This window comes from Corvus hawaiiensis, chromosome 30 (genome assembly GCF_020740725.1).
Source record: "Corvus hawaiiensis isolate bCorHaw1 chromosome 30, bCorHaw1.pri.cur, whole genome shotgun sequence".
Lineage (NCBI taxonomy): Eukaryota > Metazoa > Chordata > Aves > Passeriformes > Corvidae > Corvus > Corvus hawaiiensis.
In genome coordinates this window covers 18124959-18143930 of record NC_063242.1, presented here as the reverse complement: position 1 = coordinate 18143930, position 18972 = coordinate 18124959, and the positions used below count along the sequence as shown (strand labels likewise).

The 18972-nt window shown below is 42.9% G+C and overlaps 1 protein-coding gene across 1 annotated transcript in view; it reads right to left on the bottom strand.

The window, feature by feature from the left end:
* The window catches only part of COLEC12 (collectin subfamily member 12), a 93190-nt gene that overhangs the window by 69004 nt on the left and 5214 nt on the right, over window positions 1-18972 (bottom strand). The window contains exon 2 of the mRNA XM_048289560.1: window positions 12344-12394. Within this exon, the coding sequence (XP_048145517.1) occupies window positions 12344-12394 (51 nt within the window). The remainder of the gene's footprint in view (window positions 1-12343; window positions 12395-18972) is intronic.

Genomic DNA, 18972 nt, shown 5'->3' with positions numbered 1-18972 from the left:
CATGCCCTGCTGACTCAGCTGGCCAGGCTGGTTGGTGGGCGAGATTGGGTTACATGGCAGAAATCATAACAAAGGCAGGAAACAGATCAGCACTCCCTGGGTTTAACCCTCTCTGGGGACCCTGCCGGTTTCCAGACTGCAGATGGTTTTAACCCTCTCCTGAAACATGCCTGTGTGGCATGCTCTGCTCTGGTGAAGTCAAGCCTGGTACATAAAAAAGAAAGCAAATCAAGCCAGCAGAGGAATGGCCCCAACAGGCACCAGTCAAGAGAGGTCCAAAGGGACACGGCTTTTTATGAATGGGCACAGAAATATGAACCCTGCTGAGCAGCAGTCAAATAAGAGTAACCAGACTGCAACGACTGAGTCCCTTGGCTGAGTTTTGGGATGACCCCCTCGCCGTTGTTCCCTGCCAGCTCTGTGTGGCTTTGCCTCCCCACAGCAGCAGGGCGTGTGTGCCACCCTGAGCCTGGCTCTCCTGTTTTTGCTCTCAGCGCTGGGCTTCCAGCATGGGACAAGAGGAAAACCCCATCTGACTTCATGCAGCTTTAGTAACTCCAGTGCCAAAAAACCAGTTGTGCCCTCAACTGCTAAGTTTTGGTGGCTGAGTTGATGCAATGTGTCCATCAGAGAGAGGATGTCTTTCATAAAACCAGTCAACTCTGCAGGACTGTACTTTGTTTAAAAAAGCTCAAAGGAAATTATATGAACACATTACTGATTCTCTCAAGTACTGATTTGATTTCAGGTGGTGTTTTTCCACTTCGTGCCAGGATGCTTTAGGAACAAGTCCTACCTGTGATGTGAAGTGTTGCTCAGCGTGGGGGAGCAGGGGAACAAGATATACGATCTCCAAACTGAAGGTCTTTGGAGAAAAAGGACATTTCTCATGAGATCATAATGAGCCCAGCACTACCTTTGGTCCCCTCTGGGAACTCTGATGTTCTGGAAACAGCAATCTTGAATGGTCACCTGGAGGCTACGAATCCTTTTCATATACAAATCTGATAGCAAAAGGACAGAAAAGTGCCTGCCAAAACCCCCTTGCTGGGAATTTGCCTGAGTGAAGGTTGCAGGACTAAGGTGATATCATGGCTTCCTTCCAGCGGGATGGCAAAGGGGGTAATAGTTCTATTACATGTCCTCCTGCAAAGCTCCCATAACTGGTGGAATATGGAAGAGCTTCTTAATTTAGTTTCCCCTGTATTAAAAGCTTATGAAAACTATTAAAAAAAAAAAAAAAAAAAAAGACATAGGAGTAGAGTGTTATAAAAACCTAAACAAACCTCAAAACGCCCACCCTGGAAATGTCTCCCATTCACAGCTTCACCAAGTATTTTCTTTCAACTTACCACAAGTCTTCCCAGAAGAACAACTGAAAAGACATTAGACATTATTTATTTTTAAAATATTGTTTTAGAAACCTCCCAGAAGGGAGGAAAATAAAATAAATTATTGTAGTGCCACATCAGCACAATCACCAGGCTCAAAATGAAGAAGGCTACAGTGATCTAAGTATTCCTTTGACGTAAGATGCTCTTTAATTTCATAGTCAGCTGTTCTGCTTCCTTTTACAAAGACACTTCCACCTAATGTCTTCTAAGTCACCTTGAACACCCACTGGACATATACATATTCTTGGTAGCTCTTTTGCTTATTTTCCGGGTTTGTTTTGGTAATCTGGTTTCATGCATGGGAAAGTTCATTCTCTGTAGTAAATGAAAGGCTTTCATAAGGGGTCTTCTTTCCATTGAAGACATGATTAGAGGCCAAATTCTATTCAAACCAAGTGTAATAAAAAGGGCTTGTTGTGAAGAACACAGCTCTATTTCTTTTTATTAAAGCACAGAACTACTCACAGTAACCTTTTGCAAGACAACTGAGAATAAAAACAGCTTCACCATGCTGTATTTCACACAGCAGCTTGCCAAGAATACGAGTTTCTCAGAGGTCAGAGCTGCAGCAGATGTGGCTGTTGCTGCAGAGGTGGGCCCCAGCCAGCACCCTCTCGTCCTGTGGGTCAGCATGCATGGTGGTAACATGCTGGGCAAAGGGGTTCAAACTCACGCTGTGTCTTCATCTGCTCCTGGCCCAGAGTCAAGGCCTGTTGAAGCAAGAGGCGAGCTGTGAAGTTTACAGGGTTTATGGGGTGCCAATTGCCCTCTGACAAGGGCAGGCATTTCCTGCAGCTACCAAATTTCCCTTCTGTATCCTCTCGGTGGGCTCAGTACTGAGATGAGCTTTTTACCTTCTGGTGGACTACTTCGGAGCTAACCCAAGTGGGCAGGGGAAATAATGGACAGACTTACAGCTAAACATGAAAAGGACAGAGCCACCTCTGCCTTGCTCCCATTACCTCTTAAAAAGCAAAAGCAGACCATGACACCACAAACCAGCATCTCCACAGAGCCTGCAGTTTTTTGAACCTTGATGAACTTGAGCTGTGAACACCACACAAAGCACAGAGATCTTTCACAGATGTGGCTTCATGTGCTGCTTTGGACCTTGCAGAAAGGATGGTTCTGATCTGAGACCAGCAGAGATGGAGCAAAGGAAGGTTGAATGACAGGTCTCTGAAAAATGATCTTTGGTTCTCTTTGATGAGGCAAGAGAAAGCCAATGAAGACATGTTTACTCCTTCTTCCTCTTCCAGTATTTCAGCTGATCCACACCCTCACACATACCAAACTCATTACTTTGAGCCCCCCAAATTTTCTCCTAATTTTAGCTAACCTTGATTAACTATTTAAACAGGTATCAGTATTAAAATTGTCAATATTCTGGGAAGTTTTTTCAGCTCCTTTGTAATGAGCAGAAGAGCGTGGTGCTGGTTTGTTTGCCTCCCCTTAAAACCAAGATATGCTGCTGCTTTCTGCAAGGCACTTGGAGTAAAGAAATTTTGTGTAACACTGAAATCTGCATATGGTCATTTTTATAAATTTGCAGAAGAGGTTAAACATGTAGTATCATTAAACAAGAAGAAACCTGCTTTCTTAAGGAGGCAAGTTATTTTTTTGAGGCAGCCAGAAGACTTGTGACTGGGGCCTTGGAATACAGTGAGCACAAGAACCACCTCTCAGATTTTTGGCTTTCCAGAGCTAGGAAACAATGTTTGGAGCACAAATTTCCAGATGGAATCAACATGCAATGTAGTCCCACAGATCTGTTTTTGAAGTTGTGCTGTTAGGTAGTCCTATACACTAAGCCAAATCCAGTTGGGAGGTATTCCCACAAAGCACATAGGTTTAAACATAAACATCTGTGCATATAAGCAGGGATGTGTAGTAACTTCTGGGGACAAGTGAATTTAGCTGTGCACAGATGCTGTGCTGAAACCTGGACAGTGTGTGTTTGGATTAATCTGGCTTCAGACTGTGCAAAGTCTTAATTAAGGACAAGATTTCTCCCAGTCCAAACTTGAGACTTACAGGTCAGATTTAAAATGAAATCACCAATTATGTGAGGCATTATACACCAGATTTCCACCTGAAGCAATTAACTTCTAGAGACAAAGGAAGAAGGAAGAAAAATATCCTTTGGCTCTATGTATTATTATTTCTTGTAACCAGACTGTCCTCTGTCATATGATAAAGCAGAAATATATGTAAGGAATCTTTCAGTCAACAGTTGTCACTACATACACAGATGGTCTGAAATCATACCTTAACTCACAAACAAAACATAAAAGGCAAGGTTTTCTTCTGCATTGAGTACTACCAAATATAGGGTATATGGACCATAACAAGCCTGGCAAGTAAAAGCTTCCATATCCATTCCTGGACTAATTCAAAATATAAAATTTGGTAGAATTTTTCATCTTCCATCTGAAAATCAGTAAGCATTTTCCAAATATTTAAAATTTCAGGTTTTGAAAAATATGCAGTGAAGCCCTGTTAAGCAGACCCTTGTGCCCAGATGTCCTTAAAGGAAAATAATTCTGGTCTGCATCTTTGTGGCATTATGAAACCAGAGAAGACACAAAGTTTTGCTACGCTAGGCCTGAATGTCTGCACACCACTTTAAATACAAAATCTCCTTACAAGCCTCAGCTGGGCTGAAGAGAAGTGGATCCTTGGGTCTCGCACTCCATCTACTACAGAAACTTCAGCTGCCTCCATTAAGAGTCACAAGCCGAATCACAAAAACACATTCACGTTTTATTTATTTAAGGCATCAATCTCTCTCTCTGGCTGAGTGGGTGGATTTTCCAGATGCTTTCCTGACTGAGCTGAAAAGTATCTGCAGGACACAAACCTCTCCATACACCCATTGCGCAACTCCTGTCCGTGCCGGCTCCGGGCGCTGAGCAAGGCTCCTTCCCGCGCACGCCTCTCTCCCGACCTCTCTCTGCTTTCCAGAGTCTCAGCCCACTCACTTAAACCAGGCTGGAACGGGACAAGTGGAAATTTCTTGGCTCTTGGCTGCTTCACCTAAGGTTTACCCATATACAAAAGACTAATTGAGACTGGGTAAAATTTTAATCCAGGCTTTATTTTGGCTAATATTTTGTAGAGCAGCACGGTGGAGTTTGAATTGATTTTGACTTGGCAAAGCAACACACTGTTTCCTTGTTAGTGTTTGTAACAGGACAAATCAGCCTAAAACACTTACCCCATTCTTCATTTGTGCTATCCCTTACACCGTTCTCTCTCACAGGCTTCTTTAGCCTTTTATAGGCTTTCCCCAGCTTTTTAATGGGACATAATACAGAGATCTGGAACTGACAATATTATCTATGTAGTAACTCAAAATGATCAGCATGGTGATGCTCTTGCTCAGCATGGAAGTCTTTTCCTTGCTATTGCCATTTTAAGGACAGGTGTCTTTAAAGAGGCAGTTGCCTCAGATCCCTAAAGGTAGCTCATATGACTCCTACCCTAAGTCCTATATTCAGATTTCATATGGAAGTCAATCTTCAGACAGAAAATTTTCTCTCTGAAAATTATCAAGAAATGAGTCAAGTACAACAATATGATGATGTTGCACTCAGAATGTTATTTTGCCAAGACACTGGCCAGGCTCAGGGCTGCTGAGTGTGATGGTGGAGGACAGCAGAGACATTTAGGTCTGGTCCAGGGGTCTAGGGGGTCTAGGTCCAGGTCCCACATTCAGGTCTGGGTGAAACTTATGTTTCACATCATCCTTGCAGTGGCTTCCCCTGGGAGCATGGGAAACCAGGCACCAACCACACATGGAGCTACAGTATGGGTTGAGGAAATGCCTAAGAAATAAAAAGAATCCAGAATATCAAAGTAAGCAGCACATGACAGGTATGTGTTTAAATTTGTGTGTGTTGTTAGGTTCATCCAACAAAACACTCAAGGGAATACGGCCCCCCCCTTTCTCATGGTAAGACCAATGTCCCTGTGTTGCTTTCTGATGGGAAATCATTATGAAGAAGGTACAGAAAAACCAAAGATCAATTGGACACATTGAGCACTTGCAAGCATAGAGTTAACAGCATGCAGTAAAGAGCATAGTATAGTAGCAGCTGGCGACAAATGCAGACTGGTATTTGGAATAAAGCTTAAGAGGAGCTCAGGAGTAATGCTGGTGCATTCTACAATCCCATGGCAGTGCTGGGAGAGTCCACTAATGGGTATTTTCAACTATTTTTTCCTTCCATCTCATGATGTCTTCATATCTGAAGTTTTCATTTTTTTCCCCTGTGTTTTGCCACAGTTTTCCTGTGTTACTCCTTTGCACGAAAACATACTGATACCAAGTGCTGAAAACACAGTGCTCAGTTTTTTTCCAAGACAGTAATTTCACAGGTAATTTTGCTATGAAGTTGAAGAGCCCACAGTGCAGCTTAGGTGTTCTGGCAGCAAGCTGATGTTACCAAACATCATTATTTGTCTAGCTAGTTTACAGGGAAATAAAAACAAAATCCCCAGGTGTCGCTTGCAGTGTAGCCAATGTTTTTCATTCCATTCGTAAATACAACGTACTGTTCAGCCCACACACCTATTTTATAGCTCTAATGAAAAAGACAGAGCAAAATTCACACATCAGGGTGACCACACTGCCTTTCAATTCACCCCTGTAAAAGACAGATTGATCAAACAGGTATTGCTCCAAGCATGTGACTGCAATATATGAAGAAGCATGTCAAGAATTTTAATTGTACTAAATAGGAAAAAACCCATAACTAAGAGAAAATAGATTGCCTCCATAACAACACACAGCTGGAATGACTTTAGTCCCCACGGCACTGCTAAGAGGCCTCTTTACGGGCTTGGATTAGAAGTGCCTTTAAGCCAGGCACAGCAGGACAGGTTGGAGAGGGGCAGCCTCAAACCCACAGACCTGAATGTCTCAGCTCCTAAGTTAGCACAGGACACACAGACCCGATAACTTTTTGGATCTTGCTGTTACTGCCTGACACTGATGGATCTCTCAGGGTCCACCAACTATTCTCCATCTTTATGAAGATAGGCAGTTTCAAATTTGTTGTTTGTATATTCCATTTATCCCACATGACATTACATTGCAAAAGGCCAAAGGTACTGACAGAGAAGGGACATGCTGATGGCACAGGGGCACCTTGACAGGCCCTGAGCACGTTCCTCTGCAATGGCAATACTGCACACATGTCAGCATTCTTTATTTATTTATTCAGACTTCAGTTCCCTGCCAACTGCTCCAGTACTGGGAGCACATACTGGAAAAGAAAAGAAAGACAAAGGAACTGTACATAGGTGGTCCCTCCCCATGCAGCCCCTGATTCTGGGATTGAAGCCCCGACACAAACTCAGGACCTCTGAGGGTGCTGGATTCTCTCAGCTGCTCAGGGCTCACCCCAGGAGAGGGCAGGCTCGGCTCCCTTCCACTGTACTGGCCATGGCAATTAGAAGGGTCACTCCAAATGGAATTTCTTGGCCTAAAATGAACAGCCACACAGGCACCACCATTCAGCGGGGATTTCATACCCCAGGACGCATGCAGGCAAAATCCTCATCTGTCACACATGGCCAGATCAGTGAACTGGAAGCAACGTGCCTGACTTTGCTCTGGCTCTGTGATTATGAGTGACTTTTTATTGAGCCATATGATTACACACTGCAGGCATACATGTGAAAGAACGCCCAGGGAGGTATGTGGTTGTGGCACCTGAAATCCCTCACTGGTCATTTACAAACCATAAAGAAAAGTTGACAAATTCCTAAAGCTTAGAATTTTTTTTTTTCCAAAGCGGCTTAAGGTTTGTGTATATCTATAGCACACCTGGCTGATGCCAGACATTTTTTTGGTGCTTCCTATTAGAGTTGTGAACAATAGCCTGGATTTATCCAGAGACAAGGACTAAAATTATTCTGTCTGTGCAGTGTTAATGAATAAATGCTACTCTTGAACTATCGCAAAATTCTGAGCCATGACTTTTCATCATATCTGAACAATTATTCATAGGCACAAAATCCCCTGTACTTTTTAAAAAAACCCTTTTCTGAAAAAGCTTTGTATCTTAAAGTTTTCATTTTTGCTGTAACCTATTCACATGGCTTTTATCAGTTGTACACTCCTGAAACTCCCTAAGTTGTATTTTATCGAAGGTGAAGTAATTATATATAGCTTCTTACTGTATAAAAGGCTATGAACAGTGCATGGTGAGAAAACAGTTAAATGGATCTAGTTCAGCTGCTCCCAAGCCACTCATCAGGGAAAAAAATTTTACAAATGCGTTTTTAAACCATTTTTTTTCCCCCTCATCTTTTTTTAGTGCATGGCAGGATGATTCATCCATTCCTGGTCCAGAAATTCCTAGACTTGATTCTTACACCTGGAATCATGCTTAGGAGCTAGATTGTTGTAACTGCACGGAAGGGGTATCCTGACCCAGTCATATCTTATATACCCTACAAAAGATACCTAAAGAAGTACCTGCCTTCATTGAGGGGGGCCCCTGCTAATTTTTATCCCTCTTTCCGCTTCAGCTCTTGACCTCAGGGGTGTGGAGAAGGCTGGAGGAACAGTGCCTTGGTGTGCACTGGACCTCCCTGGGGACACGGGAGACTGTCTCCTACCAACAGCTCAGCAGGGAAGAGGGGAGGTGAAGGTGAGGAGTATCCTGACTCACTGTCTAGAGCATGGAGGGGACCAAGATGGGTGTTTCTAAGGAGAAAAGGCTCACAGTCTGCAATTCTGGCTGTGTTTGCCAAGGGCAAAGGGTAATTATCTTACACAAGCTGTTTAGTCTTCCACTTATCTACAGTGTACTGGTCCTGTCTTCTGATACCTTGGGAAGCTTCTCTTCATCAGCAGGACTTTCAGCTCATTTCTTTGAAGTCTGTTTTCTAAAATACCACAAGTGTGCTTCGCAACAGTTCAAAGACCATCTCCTCTGCATTCAGCAATTCCATATTTACTGTAGCTTCGAATTATGCAATCAGTAATTTCATGGTGAAATTTCTACTTAAAAGACTCTATTTATTAAAGTGCAGATCTTAAGTTCTTAAACATTAACATAAAGAAACAAAATGCGCAATGAATTCTACATCTATTACCTCAGAATGCCATGAGTTAGGAAGATCAGATCTTCTACCTTGGAGTCCATTTGTTACCTTCAATTCCCTTGCCTGTGGAGATACCTGGAGCCTGAATCTCAGAAGAAAGAGTCAAATCCTGCCAGAAAGAGATCTCATCCTTCTGTCTACCATCTAGAAACTAGTCTGAGCTCTCATGCCTGAGATTTAGCATCCCCAAAGTGTATCATATTGGAAAGGAAGTTTTGCCCTTTCCTCATTCATTCTTTCCCAAAGTGAGTTGTGCATGGGGTGGTGCAAACCAGCGACATTGATTGATGAAAGAGTTAACACTGATGGCAATCTGGTAGAGGAAAACCAGTGGAGAGGCTTAGCTTGCCATCTGGAGCAGATAACTTTAAAACAGCCTGAGAAATGGGGCTGAAGATGAAGTAACTGGGAAAAGAAACACGCTTCCTCACTTTTTCAGTGCAGCAATCTGGAGGCACTGCAGCTGAGCAACTTCTGGCAGCATCCCTGCACATCTGTAGCATCCATTGAAAAGAAGTAAACAGCATCAGTGAGCTGGAAAAACTGTTTTCCTCATTCTCACTGACCCCTTGCAGCAGATCTGTCCCAAGCTCAAAGGAGAAAAAATCTGATGTGTATTTTCCTAGGAGTTGTCATTGTTCTTTAATATGTTAGTGTCTTATGCTTAGTATGTTTGGCTTAATATGACCGGTTAATGTTCTATTGACTAAAAAATACAGCAGCTTGACAAATTTCCAGAAATTAACTTATTTGAAAAGGAAGGACAGAATGATTCAGAAAAAGGGGAAGTGGTGTAAGACAGTGCATATTCAGTCCTCTTTTCAAAAACTTCTTCCCCAAAATGAGAATCGTTGGAGAATGTCTCTCTCCCTCCCTCCTTCTGCTGATCTCTTCCTTCCTTGAACCAAACTACAGGCTCCAGCAACAAAGCAGCTAATAATAAACTCCTCAGCTGAACTCTAGGAAAGCAGCTTGGTCAAGGTTTTGCCTGCCAAATGCTGACCAACACATGTTCCCAGCTGCCAGCAGTGACTGACTGCTAGCCACAATTTTTACAAACCAGTTATACTTTAGCCTTCTGCCCCTCAGAGCACATTGTGCTCCAAACAAGACCTCCAAGTGATGGAGTCAAAGGTACTTGACTCATGGTCCTCCATGTCTCATGTCCATGGAGCATACAGGGACTTCTCCAGTCACAATATATTAACACAACTGCTCTTGCACTATGACTCCTGAAACAAAAACCCCACTGCTGTTTTTATCCCATCCCACACCAGCAGGCTGTACAGGAGCAGCACTGGCATTTCTACAGTGCCAGCCAGCAGGACTTCTTTCAAAACGACCTTTTATCAAGGTTTGTGTAATAAAACTTGGCTCTTGCCTTGGGATTCCTCCCTGCCTTCTTTTACCATCAAGAACACAGGGCCAAGAGGGAACACCAACTGAGACAGCACATGTAACATTTCCTACTGGTCAGGCAGGAGCTTGATCTACTCAGATGCATTTTGGCCCAAAGAGCCAAGAGTGCTTCACTTGAAATGCTGACCCAGCTGTCCACTGAGTTTGGAGTCTTTAAAAGACGTGCATGTCACCTTTCTGTCTGGAGGAGCCCAGTGCCAGGTGAGGAAGCTGCCAGCACTGCTGAAGGCACAAGGCTCCCGCTCCCTCCAGAGGCCTCTCAGAGGCTGCCTGGAAATGCAGCAGAGACTACAGAGGTGGAAATACACTGAGTCAGGTTTTCTGAAGAAGGGGAAATAAACCCTTTAGGGGACACAAAAGCATGAGCATCTGCAGTCAAACAGCATGTATGCTGGTGCAGGGATGTATGAAAACCAGGTCAGCTGAGATCCTCCCTGAGCTCCATGATGCTGGGAAAGATGAGGAGAGTATGGGAGGAAGTTTGGGCTCCAAAATAGTGTGGACAAAGAAGGCTGCTTGGATTGGGACACTATTGAATTACAGCTCTCACCAGTGCCAATGCTATGGCTTCATTCATGATCCTATTCTCCCTTTAGTCAAGCAAGGCTCTTCATCTGTACTGCAGATATTTGGGATACCTCCCTGACCACAGAAATGCTTTCCTGAGGCATAAGGCAGTTATGGTTGGTTCCTAAGGGTGGAACGACCCTGACTCCTCCTCTTGCGGTGAAATCTCCTCCTACCATTTCCCGGCTGCCAGTCCTCTCTTCCCTCCATGCTGCCCCGCCAAGCCCAACAGCACAAGCATTTCTGGAAATGGTCTTGCATTTCTAAGGGTGGAAATAACTCACCTTGGCAGCATCACAATACCCATGAGAAAGAAATTAATGAGAGCAAGTTAGTATGCAAAAATCCCATCATGTCACAACAGCGCACTTACTATTGGGATAGTAAGGATAATGGAGTACCCACTGCTCGGTAAAATTCTCTGCAGTTCACTGCAAGAGAGTGCTGACCAGGGATAGCCAGGTAGAGGATAACACAAAGGGAACCTATTTTTATAGCTGTTAATGAATACCAATATTTTTTACTCATTTGGAGGTGACAGAAATGAACAGATAGCATTTCTTCCTATTTCTCAAGATTTGTTTTGCTTTTTTGCTATTCCAGGGCTTAATCCAGAACAACAACAACAACAACAACAGCAAAAGTAGGAAAAAACCCTGTGTGCAGCCTTATGGAGGACTTTCCAAGCCACAGATGCTGGCTCTGTGGTTGGCTGATCTATCCAAAATAAAGCTCAGCAGCAGGGAGCAGTGGAGTAGTTCAGGGGGTAGAAAAGGTCATGCGAATGTGATCCCCACCTCCCAAACTCCTCATCTTACGCTGCCTCCCCCTGCTACTTTTGGGATGGAAGGAATTTTTGACTTATTTTTCATTTTTATTTTCAGCCTGCCTTTCCTATCCACTTGCCAGCTGGGGTCACTGAAAGTGACTCTTGTTGCAGCCACTTTCCCAGGACAGAAAAAATGAGGTGAACCATTATTCTGATGACTTATAGGTGAAAAGGCACCAGCAGCTTTGATGATGAGCCCCTTTGGCTCCAACATCGAGCTGGCACTGTGGGAGCTCAGAGGCCACCATGTCACCTTCCCCTTGCCATGGGGACAGGCATTCCCCTGCCCTGGGTGAAATTGTTGACTGCAGAGACTGAAACGTTTTCAGAAAAAAATCACAAGAGCCTTGAAAATAGGGGCCTCGAAGGCTGCTGACCCCTGTGCACAGATGTGTGGCACTGCCCACCTCACAGGAGAAGACCATTTTGGGTGAACAAACATAAAAAAAAAAGAGGAAAGTGGAAAAAGGGAGGAAAGTGGAAAAAGGGAGGAAAGTGGAAAAAGGAAAGAAAGTGACCAACCTAATTTTAATAATTTTTGACATTAGAATGCATTCATACCGTATCCTTTTCCTTTTCCTTTGAGAGAAGTGCACAGCCTATGTCCTGGCTCAGCTGACAGTACAGTTTCTGCAAGTCTACAGGAGATCCCATGAAACCACTCTGGGGAACACCTACAAACCCTGCTGCACATCTGTCTGGGGGCTGAAGCAATGCCCAGCTGGGAAGAGGACATGTAAGAGGCATGGCCCATTTTTTATTACAGCCTGCACATTCATTTCTCTTCAAGTGTGGGCTTCAATTTCATAATGAAAGAACTATTTTGGAAGCCTTATGTTTGCCAAGAAAATAAACCAAGTCTAAACATCACACCTTCCTCTGGGAGGACATTGAATGTGGATGATGGGACTGTACCTGTATGTTTTGATGCTGCCAGCAAGAAGGTTTTTCATGGCAAGTGTTTGACTTACCCTAAGCACTATGCAAAAGCAAGCTGAAGACTGCTAGCACTTACCAAACCTCTTGTAGCCGAAGGACTGCACCTCCTCCTCCTCTGCAAAGTCGTCTGGAGAAAGAAACACACAGCAGCAGATTATTACTACTACCACTGGAAAAAAAATGGGAAGAAGTTTTTACAGGTGCATGTTCATGAATTCGTGTAAGTTTAATTGATTTGTTAGGCATGCTACTGCTCTTCCCCTGTGCTGCTCCTATCCCACCTCTGTCTCCAAGTGCAGAAGGCAGTTCAGAGCCTTTCCCCCGAACAGAATCCCCCGCAGAACTCTGGATTACAAACTGTGCAGATTTATCACCTGGCAGCCATCCTGAGGCCTGCTTGGCCAGCTAAGTACAGACCAGGGCTGATATGTCCCTCATCACAATGACAGCCACAACTGTCACCAATGTGCCACTTGGTCAGGCTTGTCTGGACCACAGTAGTCAGAGGGGATGGCTGTCCGTCCATCCATCCATCCATCCATCCATCCATCCATCCATCCATCCATCCATCCATCCACCACCTCCCATGCAGCTTGGCCTGAAAATGTCAGATCCGATAAAAAATGGGAAACAGAACTGATAAACTCAAACAGATAAGAAAAATAAAAACCAAGATGGTGAAGACTGTGAAGGCTCTAGAGGAGTGGCTGAGGTCACTTGGTTTGTTTCAGCCTGGAGGAGAGGGGAGGGGAGACCTCAGGATAGTCTACAACTTCCTTGTGAGAGGAAGTAGAGAGGCAAACATGGATCTCTTCTCTCTGGTGAGCAGTGACAGGACTTGAGGGAATGGAAGTTGTGTAAGGGGAGGTTTAGGTTGGCTATTAGGAAAATATCAGGCTCCCCAGGGAAGTGGTCACAGCACCAACCCTGCCTCAGTTCAAGAAGCATTAGGACAATGCTCTCAAATACATGGTGTGATTCTTGGGGCTGGCCTGTGCAGGGACAGGAGCTGTACTTGATGATCCTTGAGTGTCCCTTCCAACTCAGCATATTCTATCATTTGATGATTCCCTCATGCCTTTTGTTCTCATCTTTACAGTTAGCAAGTAGTAATATGCTAATAATCACAAGTTTATTTTGTCAGAAGCTGAATTTCTCTCCACTTCCTTCTGGCAGCAAAGGAAAAGGCTGGCATCAGCAAAAGAAATACACCCATGACTACTTTAGAAAAAAGGATATGTTTGTGTTCATGTGTTCAGCCTCCTTCCACCAAGACAACCCCTCATTCTGCTGAGTCAGGAAAGGCAAAAGCCCTGCCTCATCACCAGCACCAGCCTCTGCATCAACTGCTGGGAAGGCAGCACAGCCCAGGCTGTTCTTCTCCAAGTTCTGTATTTCCCAGAGGAAACATTTAATGACTGGTGGAGGAGAAGCAAGCTCAAAGCAGATAAACACGTGTGATGGAGTAAGAAGTCTGTGTTTAGTTAGACCTTTTTTGCCCACAGACTTACTGCATGATTGGGCTGCTCTGCATCACAAAACTGGGCTAACTGGTGCCACAGCTAACTTGGGCCAGCACAGAGCCTTGGGGGGATGAATTCAAAGGTAAAGATACAGTCTCCATCCAGGCTCAACAAAGCCTAAATGATTTGAGTGCATGTCTCCAGCAGGAAATCTGTCTTGTTCCTCCTTGTGACCTTCGAGGTGCCACGAACAGAAGTCTGGAGGAGACTTTGCCTGAAGCAGCAGCAGAGTCCATGAAATGCATAATTTTGCAGAACATCACCCTTTACTGAGGCAGAACTGTTGATTAAACAGCTAAAAACACTAGGTAAGACATTTTGCTTACTGCCAGCAGTGCTCCTGTCCGTATCTTTAGCTAGACCCCCAATTCAGATGTGCATTTAAGAAGTGGAAGAGCCAGTGGATGTTCCTTAGGCAAATAAACACATCCTGATTTTGAAAGCAGAAAGAAGCCTTTAAAAAAAACAACCAAACAAACCCTCGCAATTGTCCTGAATGCTATCTGAAGACAAGGCCCCCCAACTAAACAAGACAAATACCAATAAACCATAAACAGTCAACAACCAACTTCTCATCCCAACAGTGAGCTACTTAGGAAAAATCTTCCCTTCTTGCACAAAAGATAAAATGCTGCACAAAATAAGATAACAGCTCCAGAGCCCTTAGCTTCCTGCCCTCTCCTGCTATCAGGCTGCAACACAATTGCCTCCTTTGTTTCTCAGGAGTGTAACCTGGCTTATCCCATCCGTATCTGATGTATACAGACAGGCCACCTTTAAATCCTGCAGCTTCATCCCACACCATATCTCCAAGACCTTCCTCCCAGGCTGACAGCCCCTTCCCTAGTTGTCTTGTTTTTCACACTTAGACCAACAGCATTGGCTTTTACAACTTTAATCACATTTGTGTTTCTTTGGCCTTTTCTGTATTTGCAACATATTTTACATATTTCGATACACACATGTACTTTTAAATATATATATGCTTTTCAATATTTGTGATGCTGCATGGTATTCATGCCAGGGATTTTTTTTTTCCTTAAGCTTTGAATACTTATTCATTAGTTATTCAATATAATTATATTATATATAATTCTATATACTAATTATTCTTTATTCAATAAATATTCATTCACCTCCTACTTTTGAAGAGCACTCATAGTATTTGAAACAAGTGGAAATGAGCAAGGACAGCTATATCAAGTGGTGACCCATCTCCCCGCTCACAAAAATCTCAAACATCACATTAAATGTTTTTCAGTCTCTGTGAGCTGATCTTGCAAGGGGCAGTCAATGCAATTTTAAGGGAAGTCTATGAAAATTATTTAACAGGCAAAGCTCAGTGTTCTTTCAGTCACAACTGCAACTTTGCTGAGATCATGTGCAAATACAATATTTTACAATATTAATTGTAATGTTAGAAGTTTAAGGAAAATAAAGATGGAAGAAATTAATAAAGTAAGCTTAGACTAAATATTCAGAAATTACCAAATTCAGAAATTTCCAAATTCAGAAATTTGGAAAAACAGACTAAGATGGGTTGAAAGTCTGACCTCAAAAGAAGTCTGTGTTTGAAATATTAAAAATTAAGCCTATAAATTTAAGTCCTAAGGCAAAGCCCTGCACCCAGCCTGCTCGTCCCATGCCTGTTGGGTAGCATTGTCCTCACTGGAGGCAGCAGAAACTTGACCCTCAGCTCCCTGTTCCAGTGAAGGAAATGTTAAACTTTTGTCACAAGTTCTACAAAAATCTCAAAGCTTCCTGATAGCTTCAAATCACGAAAATACAGGAGAACTTAAGTTTTCATTGAAAAAGTAACAGCTTTTCTAGTGAAAACCATGAAAATGTGATCTGTTATGAATTACAGAGGTTAAGAAAATATACACCAAGTAGGAAAGAAAATACTAAGAACACCTCCAGTACATTTTAATGGCTTATGCTTTTAAAGGCAGTATCAGAAATCGGTGTGACAGAAATTCATGAGCTTTGAGCACCAGCAGCTGATCTTAGAAACAGAAATTCTGCATTTTCACATCAGTGGTGCCCATACTTGAGTGGGGCTGCAAGTGGTGTAGGAGGGGCTTGTCTGACATTGTGAAAGCCTTAAGTTAGAAATATTTCTCTTTAGTTTAAATCCAGTCCTTCTCAGTTGCAGAGGACTGGAATGAATGCAGTATTTCTGTTACATACACATATATTAATATGTAGGCAAGGCTTATTTTCATGGGTGAAAATTATGGAGGGCAGACTCCTCCTTGAAGCAGACAATCAAGCAGAATTTGTTGTTATGTCCTGGTCACAAGAATTAACTCTTTAGTACTGGGAAGACCAGCCCTAACTTAGTTATAAGATGCTCAAGTGAGTTCTCAGCTGTGAACCAAAAGATAGAGAATCCAGAATAAGAAAGATGAAGAAACATAAAAAGCTGGTCTCTTATTCCACTGACTTGTACAGAACTCTGGCAGCAGGAAGGTCCATAAAAAAGGTGAGCTTTGGGCAGAACAGAAACATGTGTGAGCAACCAATTGTATTTAACCATGTAGGGGAAGGGCCACTGGAGATCTCCTTTTTTATTGGGTTTACAAGAGTCTCTTTGGATGCTAGAACAGATTGTCATGGGGAGCTTACAGCAAACTGCTACAAATCACTGTCAGACTGTAGCTGAGCAGCAGCAGTAAGTCAAATGTTTTAGGGAGTCAGAGCAAAGCAAGAGTTCTGGTCTAAAAAAAAAAAAAGCCCAAAAAACCCCTTTGAGATATTTTGGCAATATCCATGCCCCGTTGAGTATCAATGCCAAATTCCACTTGCCCTCCAGTTATAAGCTATTACTGCAACACCTCTAATAAATACAATTGTAGAGTTAAATAAGTTACAGTACAATGCTTCAAGGGAGTGGGAATTATAAAAAGGCAGTTCAGCTGGGGATTAACGCAGCGAACAGAGGGAATTCATTTAATCTAAAACAAATTAGACTCTCATTTGATTAATTTGCTAGAGGCAAAGCAAATCTGTGGAGCAGAACTGTTTAATTTCTTGTTCTTAAATCTTAAATAAATTAATCATGGATCACTTATGAGTCATTCTGAGGTCAAGTAAGAAAAAGCTGGCCTGGAGCCAAAATAGATGCTAAATCTGCCCCTGAGACAATACAGGGCATAAAACCACGGCACCAGATCTGAGGAGCCTTTGGTGCAAGGTGATTTTAGGGAAGTTGTTTCCATTTTAGCCCCTTCCTTTCGCAGGTGTCATTGTTGGCATATGAAAGGTGTTACAGAAAGTACACCACTAATGTACGTGTCCAGCTGTCTCCTTTTAAGAGTACACCCTGCTCAGCCATTTAAACCTAATTAACTAACGAAGCAAACAAGACCTCAAAACCATCAGAGATGCTGGGTCATATGGTGGCTGTAGACATGTGGTATCCAATAATTTCTCGAACACTTGTGTGCTGCAAACATGAGTACAAAGTCCTTGTTTAAAGACTTTGTTCGAAGTCTTAAATAAAGAAAACACACCAATATTCTACACTGCATTTCAAAATCTGGGAAAATCTATTCCAGGAGAGAATGAGGCATCTGGGCTGAAAATTGTCATGCCAAGTTTCAGATTTTAGAAGTTCCTTTATAGCCCCCTGAAAACTTGAATTACAGTACATTAGAACTTACCCCTAAATACCAGGCTGGGAACTCAGGCTGTAAGATTAATTTGTAGTAAAAATGCCATCCAGTGTAAGAGTTTCATCTAAAATAAATGTCTCTCTCAAAGGGCTTTAATGGCTAGAGCCCTACCTTTCCTACTGACTTAATGGGAACTGTAGAGCTATATCCCAGTGCAACTCTGTAAAAATCAATCTAATATTATCAAGGAGAGATTTTTACTTGTACCATTTGGAAAGAAGCTGTGCCCATTAGATGAAAATCACAATATTCCTCTCTTTAACCCATGAGTCAGCATGGATGAAGAACTCTGCTCAGAACTGTGTAACAAGTGCATCTCCTTCATGAGAGACTGCTTGCAGTGTCAAAAAGCTGCTTCTGCCCACTCTCTTCATCTCAGCACTTTCACTGAAAGGCAAAACTCATCCACTAGTGAGGTTTCTGTAATATTAACAACTGTTCAGACAGATGAGAACAGCGACACCAATATCTTTCTCATATCACATTTCAAAAGCTTTTTGAGCTGCCACCAGATTTATATGCATTTCTGCTCACTACTAACTGGGTCTACATTCAAACTGCTGACCTAGAGGTGAAATGGAGCCAGCAGAAGCACAGCAAGCAGCTGTGGCCTTCAGATGTTGATGACTTCATCAGTCTAATTAGTTTCCACTGGTTTTCACAGTTTTTTTTCTGGACAGTCTCCTGCTTGTGCTAATGGGCTGCTCATTCCCCTCTCTCTTCACAGATGCTTTATTTCACTTGTCCTCTTATTTTGCCTTTTCTCCACTACTTTTTCCTTATAGGCCCTTTTCATAGTCAAGTCTTACTCTCTGCCTCTATTTTGATAAGCCCTCCCTTATAAAATCCCACCCCACACTTAAAGCACATCCTGATGGACAGGATCCCAAGCTGACATGTCAAACTAACAGTCACTGTTGTTTGCTGAGTGTGTTGTGTCCATATTAGCCACCCCTTCCTTTGTCTGGCTTGACAAGCAGCAAACTCCTCTGGACAGGGATTACACGGATTCTGCACTTGCAGAGTACCTGGTCTTTAAGGCAGCCATGGCAGAGGTTCAGCTGAGGCTGTCCTGGAAGAGAGCCCACCTCCCTGCATCCCAAAGCATCCTTTGTGATGTTGTTTGAGCTTGGATTCTGGCAACAAAACTGAGGCTTTTCCTCAGCTCTGTCCTATCCCAGACTGCTGATTTGGGAAATTTATCTGTTTAACTTAGTGACTCAAAGAGGCAATGTCCTAGATCAGAGATCCTCCCTTGGTACTATCCTGTGACTTGGCTGGTGTCTCTCATCACCTAACACATGCATAAAACAAGCAAAACAATAATCATGACAAATGGGTGCAGTTTAGTATCTTTTCATCTATTCCCCCACTGCTATGCCCAAAAAATGTGAGCACTTACATTAAGAACACACAAAAAAAGACAGAAGATTGTGAAATTTAGAGGTATAACAACAATCACTCTAGTTTTAGTTTTTAGGCACAAGGGGGTTTTGAATAGGGGT